Source organism: Vigna angularis, chromosome 1, assembly GCF_016808095.1.
Source record: "Vigna angularis cultivar LongXiaoDou No.4 chromosome 1, ASM1680809v1, whole genome shotgun sequence".
Classification (NCBI taxonomy): Eukaryota; Viridiplantae; Streptophyta; class Magnoliopsida; order Fabales; family Fabaceae; genus Vigna; species Vigna angularis.
This window is the reverse complement of record NC_068970.1, coordinates 11,000,315-11,011,188: the sequence shown is the minus strand read 5'-3', so window position 1 is coordinate 11,011,188 and position 10,874 is coordinate 11,000,315. Positions and strand designations below refer to the sequence as shown.

The following is a 10,874-nucleotide window of genomic DNA, read 5'->3' as shown; positions in this document are numbered from 1 at the left end:
GTTAAAACCCAAAATGTTCATCAAACACGACCTCCATATGCAATTTGAGGTGGTGAAGCTTCTTCCTATGTTCCTCCTTTTTCCTAAATGTACTTTTCTTACTGGTTTTGTTCGAAAGCTAAATTCAATGGCACGTCCCATGATTCCAAGTGTTTGATGTAAAATGATTCAGACAATATAATCATCGAGCGTGGAATTTACTTGTCACCTTATCCATATTTATTTAAAACATTTAATGCTAGTAACATTTGACAATGCTAGATAATAAAAGCAACAAAACTAGAGTTAAACAACAACTATGCAACCACGTGCTGTTGATTTTACATTTGAATAGTAATAAATCACAGGGCTGATGGAAAATAATAATAGGATAGAAAAATTCGTATATCATTATGTTTGACAAGTATATACATTGGCTAAGAATAACTACAATAAAGATACGAAAGAAGATGAGCGATGGCAAGAAGGTGAGGAAATTTACGCATCACGGAAAATTGGTTGTGGCATCCATTTGAGATGCAAATTCAAATACCCAGATTTGGCACCATCTAGCTCAAAACGTTCTTTGTACTCTCCTTCCAGTATTACCCTAGTAAGCGTCAATATGCACCTCCCCATATAATCCTGCATGCCACACGAAAACAAAAACACACATAAACTTTAAACTTTTATATAAAACACCTATATTTTCAAACCTTTCACAAAATGACACAAGTTCTACAAACTCCCTTATAGTGAGGAGACTTGTAAAGCGAGAAAAATTACTTTAGTCTAATTCTTTATGATACCCTTCATGGACTCATAGTCCAATAGTTTACCCTTACTTTAGGATGAATTAAAAATGAGCTTCATACATGTTTTGACTCAATATACAGTATCCTATTTTTAAACCTTAGACAAAACATCTTAATTTCAATAACGGCTTGTTTGCGGACAAAGTAAGAAAACAGGTTAAGAGTAGGAACAAGAATGAATGAAACAAGCCTGTATACTGTTGTGAACACCAGAAAACCTAGTACATAACAAAATTGTCATCATGGATAAGTGGTGGAATTTATAGGGAAGGCTCGATAGTGAGACTGGGTGCTAATGTAACCATGAGGATTATATTATGGGCGGTCTGAGAGGATTTCGATAATGGCGATATAGTAGTCCAAGAAAACTTGATAAGAATAGGCTTTGAATGACAATTTTAATAAGTGGATATATATCTAATTCAATCTTACACAATCTAGATAAGAGACAAAATATAAGTTATAAGACAAAATATATATTATTACCTGGTATCATTCTTAATCGACATAGAATTCCAACAAAAAAAAATAATAGTGGCAGCAAAAAGTACCATGATTGGGGGTGGTACTAATAATAATGGATAAAGTTATAGCATTATTAGTTATAATAGTGATAATATTGATTTGACAGTAGTGATGGCACTAAATGAAATTGCTCAACATAGACGAGTAATATTTCATCAAATCGATCAAAATTTATTAGACGGTTCGATTTGAATGCGAAAATAACTTTTAACAAATCTGAATCAAACCATCACGACGAAGAATGGTTTGATTCAGGACCATGCATATGGATCAAATTTTCAGTAGTTAAATAATGAAAAAATGTAAACGAAAATTGATAAAATATATAATTCAAACTTTAAATTTAACAACACAAAAATCAGCAAAAAATTATTTTATCCGTTTTATTAAATTGAAATAACATAACATATCCTAATGTCAGACACCACAAGTTTCTCGCTTGCGGAGTAATATAGTACGAGGTTTCCCCTTGAATTAATGAATAGAAAATTGTTCTTTTAGTTCCAACACAGCCAATCCGTCACCAGGGCGGAACTTGTTAGAGTGAGGTAATTATTATCATCATTATTATTAGTTTGATATTGCTTAACTGGTTTTGTTGGTAATTCTTGCGTTACTTAACGGTACTTTAAATTTTGTAAAATTTAAGTATATGATAATTTTAATTTTTTACTGCAATAGAATAGATTTAACTATTATACATTTATAAAAAAAATGAGATTTATGTAAGATTTAGAAGCATAAAATTATCAAGGTTAGTTTCATCATTTCATCAAAAAAATAATCATTTCAGTGATTAACTTCGCAGAGTTTGCTATTAAAAGTTACACTAAATAGCACCTCCAATGGGATACCTATATTTACTTTTAAAGCTACGCAACTTATAGATATCATTGTAGTAAATGACAACTTAAAGTTTTTATAGAAGTTGCTTACATAAGAAATAAGCAAGGTCGCTCAACTATTCTAAAAATAATTTCTAAATTAAAATAGGGATTTTGAGAGTGGAGATAAAATGATACCTACTAAAGCTAAGTTAAAAACTCAAACTAGATTCTACTATTGAAGTAATTAACCATACGTGGCAATATGCTATCCACTAAAAAAGAATTAAGAACCTATTGAATTCTTATCTTAGATCCTCTGAAGTATCATATTAATTTTAAAGGTGATTCTAGAAAACAAAATAATAAAATTTGTTAGCATATTTAATAGTATTAACTAAATTAACAATTTTTTTACTGGTGTGAATTAGTTAAAAGAATCTTAACCCGACGGAATCTCTCATGGCTGTAAAACTATAATCTCTTTTAAGATAAAATCCATACATAATAGTTCTCATGCATATATGCATGGTAAAGAGAGAAAAACATATTTATTGACGAAAAAAGATAGACATAAAGCCCCATTATAGGAACCAAAATCACTCAGAAAGAAAGAAATAAAACATACAAAATTTTTAGTGTTAAGTTTTTGAGGTGTATCATATTATATTCTCACATTTATAGGGGTGTTTGTTTTAAGCCTTCCTACCTAAAAGACCCCGAACTCACTCACACAATGATCGAATGTACATTCCACCTCGCTCAATGACTTGATGTTCTCTCCCTTACCTTTTTTCTCACTTCTATCCTTGCTACTAACCCCCCCTCTTTTCCTTCCTACCCTCTTTGTCATATGTGCAGTGTTGCTACAACCCAGATCTTTATTTTTGCCCCTTACTCATATTTCCCACATTATCCAACGTAGAAGTGTCCAAGAGTTTCATTAATTCAATAGTTGAGGACCCATAAATTGACACGTCCATAGACTTCTTCTAACCTCCGTTCAGTTGTTTTTATAATATATAATTGGCACTCCACATAATGTGTTAAAATTCAATACTAATTGACTTGAAATCATCAAGACAATAAATAAAAGAAGGTAATCTTAGAAACAAAATTCAAGATAATGCAAATGTTTTACCTTTCCAAATGTGTCGTGGTCCCAAACTTCAACAATTAGCATATCATGCAATCCATCCTCTACAACAAAGTCAAATGTTTGATTCCAAACTGGATTCAAGCTGTCATTCACAACCTGAGAAATTAACAAACTTTTAGGGCCAAGATCGTTACATGTTCATAATTAATTCAACCACAAAACTGGGAATACCCTGGTTTTATTTTTTGTTTCTGCTTTCTTCAAGGTAAGAACAACAAAAGGATCAGATTTCCCCAAGAAATCTGTTGCAGGCAACTCTTCAGCCGATACTACAGTAACGGAAAGGACTCCTCTAATAATAACCTCCTTTTTCTTCGGGGTAGCTGCATTTTCATTTGCATTAGACTCTATTCCATTCGTTGCATTTTTAAGAACCTTTTCCAGAGATGTCATTGAGTAGTTGGGAGCAAATGGATTTGTAAAGCTATTCTCCATGCCAAATGGACAGTACAAGAGCTCCAAGTGTACCTACGCAGAAAGAATAATAAATGTAGCACGACAGATTTCACTTAATCAAGGGAAATTTTGACGTTCTTCAAAAGTTATTTTGAACTCAAATTAAGCTAATACAAACAGGTTTAACAAAGAAGCAAATATATTTATTATATCATCCATACAATCGAAAATTCCGAATTGTATACAAAGTAGGGAATTATTATAAATCCATATTTACTGGTACTTTTGAACTATGAAATTCAAAGCACCAACACTTTCAGAGAGAGGTTGGTTTTGTAAAACTTAGGGTGCAAATCAATACCCCCTACAGACAACTTTGATCTTTGAACAGTATTTTCAGGAATTAAATTTTAATATTATACAACGAAAAATAAAAGTTAACCACTTCTTTCATCCATATATTGGACAGGGGCATAGCATGAATGACAAGACCAGCCTACCCAAAAGCTTAAGGCACTTCCCCTCTTGATGAAAAAGCTTGATTGACTTGACATCAGGAACCACATTATCTTTTGAATGCACTTTGCACATATTCATCCCTATATCTTCGTATGTGTATAGTGCTTTCATGCTTAGACTATTAAATATTTAGTTATACAATAATTTTAGCAAATGACCAATTTGAAACAGTAATTTCAAATAGAAGTGGAAATAGGAGATGTATGACAAATAAGTGTTTCAAGTTCAGTTTTATCCAGCTCCAGGTATGCCACTAAAACGATTGTATTTCGCTAACATATTTTCAGAAAACACAATAGCTAAGCATTATAGTGTTAGTTGGAATTCAAAGGCAAACTCTATTGTCAACAAAAACTTTCTCCCCTCAACCAAGAATCTTCTAGCCCTCAATACTTTTAAGTTTTAACATAGCAAGTCATTCATGTATTTCTCACCTGTCCTCTGTTCTTGTTATCCCTTTGGATCTCCAGATCCTTGACCAACTTCAACCAAACATCCTTCACTTTACCAGGTTGAAGTTCAGCAAGCCGCAACTGAGCACAACCAATCAATTCAGATGACTGTAGACCCTCAGAATCATAAACTTTAACAATTAGGTTTTGAGTGGACACATCTTCGACAATAAACTCAAAGTGCTCATTCCAAATTGGATTCAAATCATTGTTCTGGAGGGAGAAAACAAAATTAGTTATTTCTTCCGTAACTGAAATCCAATAACTTCCATAGGAAGATATAGAGAGGAAAAAGAAACCAACATACAATTGTCTTGCTTTTCTTCATTCTGTCACGTAGAGGTCGTATGTATACTACAGCATATGGATCTGATTTTCCAATGATATCCTTGTTTGTTAATTCCTTTGCTTGCACAAGCTTTACTTCTAATATACCCACAGGCTTCAACTCCAAATCACTGAACAAGAAAATAAAGTTGAGGTTCATAATGAAAACGAGTGATTTAATCAGCTGAGATCATACTGAAAGTAGTCCCGTGATCAAGTCATTTGAATTACAAATTATCACATAATTTGCTATGGTATCTTAAGAACAGAGTATCTTAGATGGTCTCTTAGTACTTCCTAGTTCTGGTGAAATTCATGATTACATAAATTTAATTTGGATTAGGAGTCAAGTATTTCGTTGTTGAAGTGAGAACGTTATTAATATAAATAGGGTCATGGATAACTTTATTACTCTGAGTACTTTTTTCCTCCCTCTATATCTAAACCCTCTAATTTTTAACATAATAACTAGAAGGGAAAAAGACAACAAACTGTGAGATTTACCTGTAATCTCCAGGCAATATGGATACAACTTTTCTCACAGGCCATGTAATTGAATCTTCAACAGCGTCACGGATTGCCCCCTGTAATAATTTACAAGACCTAATTATTATAAAACATCTGAATTTCAGAAACCTATCTAATTCATCTAATTAGAGAGAAAGGGACAAAAGGCATAAGAAAGATATAGGAGCATGTTGGGATCCAATTGCAAGGTATGAAAGCATCGGATTCTAATGTAGACCACGCGGGGTTTATAAGGCATAGAGCTCTCCAACTACAATGACTAGCTTCTCTAATGAGGTCTCTTAGGCCCTGTTTGTTTCTCACGAAGAAAAGGCACGCATTTACTGTTGATAAGGAAATTGCCAAAACCAAAAAGAATTTACACGGAAATCGAGATATAATATGCATCTCAACTTTCTTAGCTCTATTGAAGAGATTTGCATGGAAATAGATTTAATCAAATAAAATAACTTATATTTGTATTATCATCTTAAAATATAGCTTTTTAATGCATTGAACATTTATAATAATTTTTAATCTATCAAATCTATCACATCACTCACTAATTTTCATAAACTTTCATCTCAAATCCCTTCATTTCTCACCACCTTTCTCTTAATCCAAACAACTTCATTTTCACCTTTATTTCTCCTCAAATTCACTCCCTCAAATCCATTTTCTAAAACAAACACACCCTTACAATTATTATTAATTGGTATCAGCACTTTCCACCATGTTTATGTCTCTCAAAGTTCAAACAAGAGGCGCAAGTGGTGGCATCAATTTGTACAGGCAATGGAGCTGTAAAGCACAGTAGGATGATTAAAATCCAACTGTAAGGTGAGACTTATATTGTATGTATGGATTACAATGAAAGGTTTATAAATCTTAAACTCTCCAACAATTATGAGCTGGTTCTCTCAAAGTTCATATCATAAAGAAAGATAATAAGCTCAGGTGATTATTCTGTTTATGAAAGATTAAATAGAGTAGATTACAATAATAAATTTTATAAATGATATGAAAGATAGCGCAATACCAAATATATATAGTAGCAGCCACCTAAAGTAGCAGAGGTACATGTAAACTCAGAGGAACCAACATAATAATGACTTTATTTACAGTTTCTACATATGAAAACAATTACATAGAAGGCCTCATACATGACAAAATATTGTTTATATAGACACTTAAAAGTTCATTTCAAAAGATTTCACAAACTCAGAATGACAAAAAGCATCTGACTAGTGAATTCAGCAATCTACATTTTCTAACTTAATACTCAAATTGAACACAACGTATGCTAACAATGAAGCAATGAAAAAAAGTTGAAGATACGAAAATTGGAGAGGAAGCGGGATGCAATTATAAAAGCTACATGTTTATAATTTAAATTTCACATTCATAATTCAACATCTTTCCTAATTTGATTTAACAAGTTAATACACAAAAAACTTTTGGATTTTTTTTTGTAGAAATAGTGAGATAAAAACCTATCTTTATTTATTCACTAATACTTAGCAGTAATCATGTTTGGTGAGTAAGCTGAACTTCAGTTACAAAAATTCACTTCAGAACAATATGCATTTTTATAACCAAGGTAAAATGAATACCAAGTTATGGCCATTTTTTTTCAAACAATGGTGAAGAATGCAAAATAATCTTCTATCAAACTTCAATAAATGGTAAATCAAAAAAACAAATTGAATGACAGAGTTAAAAAATCTACTGGAGCTGATATAAATAATTCTTTTAACAAACATTTACGGGCTGCGTATTAGATTTGTGCCATGGCTTCTACAAATAAAAGGGTAATAAAAAACATAACATCTGGTTGGAAGACAAAAATATTTTAAAGTTACAAGTTTCTGCACGAATACTGGAAAAACTTTCAAATAACAGTGTGCTCTATGACAATTACGGGCTGCGTATTAGATTTGTATCATGGCTTGTACAGATAAAAGGGTAATAAAAAACATAACATCTGGTTGGAAGAAAAAAATATTTTAAAGTTACAAGTTTCTGCACGAATACTGGAAAAACTTTCAAATAACAGTGTGCTCTATGACAATTACGGGCTGCATATTAGATTTGTATCATGGCTTCTACAAATAAAAGGGTAATAAAAAACATAACATCTGGTTGGAAGACAAAAATATTTTAAAGTTACAAGTTTCTTCACGAATACTGGAAAAACTTTCAAATAACAGTGTGCTCTATGACAATTAACATGACATATTCATCATCGGAGTCAGAGAGATGCTAAGCTAAAGCAAAGAATCGTGACAAACTACAAACAGGTATCCTTAACAGACAGTGGGAGTAGTCCAAACCTCAATTGCATCATATAATCCAGGGATTGCTGATATGTCGCCACCGATGACTTTAAGTGTAAAATCCAACTTTTTCTGAAAATTAAAATTTTCTGCAATGGTTAAATATATCACATGTGGTGCATAAGGTATAATGTCTTTATAAAAGTATGGCTTGACAAGTGTTACAGGCATGCATAAAGAAATGTGATAGGTGGGCAGTGCATGTGGCTGTATTAGAGCACATTGAAGACAGAGATGTTCCGAGGACAGGGGCCATTTCCATAATTAGTGACTGTAACCATCAAGTCACAAGGTGGACCTTGCTGTTGAGCGTGGACTCACCTAGTATGCAAGAATAACTAAATACAAATCTAAAGTTCAATCAGATTTTATCCATGAGACTAATGCAGTTTTTAGCCAATTATTTGTCTACATCTTGCAAAACATATAACATATGTTTGCTTTAATTAAAAATAAACCCTAAGAGAGTGATTGGCACCATTGTAAGACAAAAAAAAAACTAATACATACATTGAAAGTTTATCCTAATGTAGATGCATGGAGAAAAGTAGGAAATGAACAGATTTAAGAAGATATATCATACCTTCTGCCTTAATGAATAGCTAATAGCTCCAAAACCAGGAAATTCATCAACTAGAGGCTTAAAGATCAACCTAAAAACACCAGTAAACCCAATATTTTTTACCTGAAAAGAGAGTATGAGATCACAAAATCAACTATATTCTTTCAAAGAATAAACCTCACAAACTTAATGCATATTACTTAAGCAAAAAATTATAGATTTCAAATCAAAAAGCTTTTACTCACAAACATTAAATAATTTTTTATGCATGTTAATAATCATGGCAAAGGAAGGAGGAAGACAATCTTTCCTTCACCTAGTCAAATGTTCTTCTATCCTCATAGTTCTTATCAATGGGGTGCCACTAATGAAATATAAAACAACAAACAAATCCAATATAATTAATATTCAGTTTAGGAGCTAATTGGATAAGACCTCTTGTTAAATTGGAAGAAATCAGGTCTTACAATAGTTTGAGTGAAAAGAAAAGGCACAGTTTGGCTTGGAGCCTTGAAAGATGAGGATAGGGAGAAAATTAATACAATAACCTAAACAACTGATCCATTTGAAAGCATCTAACCAGATACCGGTAATAACTAGCAACCAGACATGCAGTGCCAGTAAAAAGTTGAAAGTACCTGCACTGGTAGTGCAACACCAAGAAGAGTTTTAATATCGAGTACAATACTTGGATTCCCATCCCATTGCATTTCTAGCTCCATTGTAACACCATCCCCTTCATCCTCAATTATAGACACACCTAAAGAAGAACATCAACAAATCAGAAGGTCCTCAATAAAGTAAAAATGATAGGATGAAATGGGTAAAAGAAGAACCCACTTAAATATTTTTGCATAAGCTAGAAGCAAGGGAACAACAAATAACCTCAAGTTTGACCTTGTTAGGATTCATGCAATTAAAAAGATGCGAGTTTGAGGGCATGCCTCCTGGGGCAGCTGAAAAATAAAACTGGTAAAAATGAAGCAGAATGGAAAGGCTATCATTTCCTTTATGCTTCACCAATGGTGGAAATTAGAAAACCATTTTAATGTCATAGAAGCAGAGGCCAAAGCTCATAAGGTTGGTGAAAAAACTGAAATCTAGTTGTCCTATTTTCAAAATATGTTACGCGTGTTATAGAAGTATCAAATAACTTATGTTTCTGCTCTTGAACTTTAAGCGTAGTTGATTCATGATAATTCATCTACATTTTTGTTTTATTAAGCAAATATATATTGTCTGCATTCCCATTTCCCATCTACTAGGTTTCCACTCCATTCAGCACTGCAAGCCAGTTCCCCTACAGTCCAAACCCGGCTAAAGAAATGAAAAATGGGAAATCAAATAAAAGCAAACAATTCTTGGACTGTAGGCAAATCACAAATACGTCTAAGTAAGCACAGTCAGATGACAACAGTACCAATTGCACCATAGGAAATGCTGATTGCCAAAAATCCAAAGCAATTGGATCGAACGGACCTGTGAACTGTGGCGCCACAGTACCAAGTGTAAACTTTGAAAACTTGAGAGAAGCCAATATCACGGGTCTATATTGTTCAAGAATGGGTTCCACCGACGTCTTTATGAGCTCAGAAGCGGCCTAGCAAAACCGACGCATGAACAAAATAACAAAAAAGAAATGAACAACCACCACGAAAGCCACATCTGAAGCATAAACCACGAGCTACCTCATTAACATAGGGCCAGATCTTGGTGAGATGCGAGTTAAGCCATGTCAACTGAAAACATCACAACAGCGTGAGTTCAAGACCGAATTGACACGAGGAGATAAAAGAAAGTGCGTGTTGAGAGAAGAAAGCTCAACTTCTGGCTGGAAGAGAAAACGACCCAGGAAGGGTAGAACTGAGGCGGCAAGATCTTTCTAGAATCTTCGACGGTCATCCTGGCGAAGGCGGCGATGGTGGTGGCGAGCTGGGAGCGTTGGGCGGCCCGAGCATTCTCGCAGCGGACGAAGCCTACTATGATGCCCAGGCCCACGACAATTCCGACCACCACTCCGAAAACGAAGCCCATCGAGAGAGTGTGAAAAGCGTGAGACTCGTGGGCTTGTGTTGGGTTTAACCAGAATCAGAAGCGTTGAACCTGTGACCGTTTGTCTGATAGTGATAAAAAGCAATCAAGTTACTGTGGTGATTATTTGAGGGTTGTTGGAAGGACATGAACGGTTTGATTTGTCTGAAGAAAGAGAAAGTCAAATGAGTGTGGAGTTACCCCATTGACTTCACCTTCTACTTCTTTTTTTTTTTTTTTATTTCACTTCTTAAGTGTGGTTTTAATCCTCGTTTTCTGCCGTCCAACCAATCCAATGTTGCCTTATGGCAGTTCTGCTTCTTCGGATAAGGTACTAATGAATGAGATTCGTTAACAACAACCTTTGAATCTGGAACGTTAAAACGGAAATGCTAAAATATAATTTGCTCATTTATTTATATTTTAGGTTGTTTTCTTAAAT

General features: G+C 33.7%; 1 protein-coding gene and 1 long non-coding RNA gene across 4 annotated transcripts; one reads left to right on the top strand and one right to left on the bottom strand.

Annotated features, from left to right (window-relative positions):
- Positions 1-262: 262 nt before the first annotated feature.
- Positions 263-10,650, bottom strand: LOC108346728 (synaptotagmin-5). 3 transcript variants are annotated; one of them, XM_052871594.1, is made up of 12 exons: positions 10,221-10,650; positions 10,090-10,135; positions 9,881-10,001; positions 9,040-9,161; positions 8,423-8,524; positions 7,837-7,911; positions 5,501-5,580; positions 4,977-5,127; positions 4,652-4,882; positions 3,474-3,770; positions 3,285-3,398; positions 263-624 (listed from the first exon to the last, which is right to left on the bottom strand). In XM_052871594.1, exons 1-12 carry the CDS (start codon positions 10,433-10,435, stop codon positions 478-480), a joined length of 1,701 nt encoding a protein of 566 aa, XP_052727554.1. In that variant the 5' UTR covers positions 10,436-10,650; the 3' UTR covers positions 263-477. The 3 variants fall into 3 exon arrangements, with proteins under 3 accessions (XP_052727554.1, XP_017441278.1, XP_052727555.1); XM_017585789.2 differs by lacking the exons at positions 10,090-10,135; positions 10,221-10,650 and having other exon boundaries at positions 9,822-9,937; XM_052871595.1 differs by lacking the exons at positions 9,881-10,001; positions 10,090-10,135; positions 10,221-10,650 and adding an exon at positions 9,287-9,310.
- On the top strand, positions 10,012-10,451 carry LOC128194962 (uncharacterized). The gene is made up of 2 exons (XR_008246439.1): positions 10,012-10,135; positions 10,221-10,451. It is a non-coding gene; the product is annotated as an uncharacterized LOC128194962 (long non-coding RNA).
- Positions 10,651-10,874: the final 224 nt, after the last annotated feature.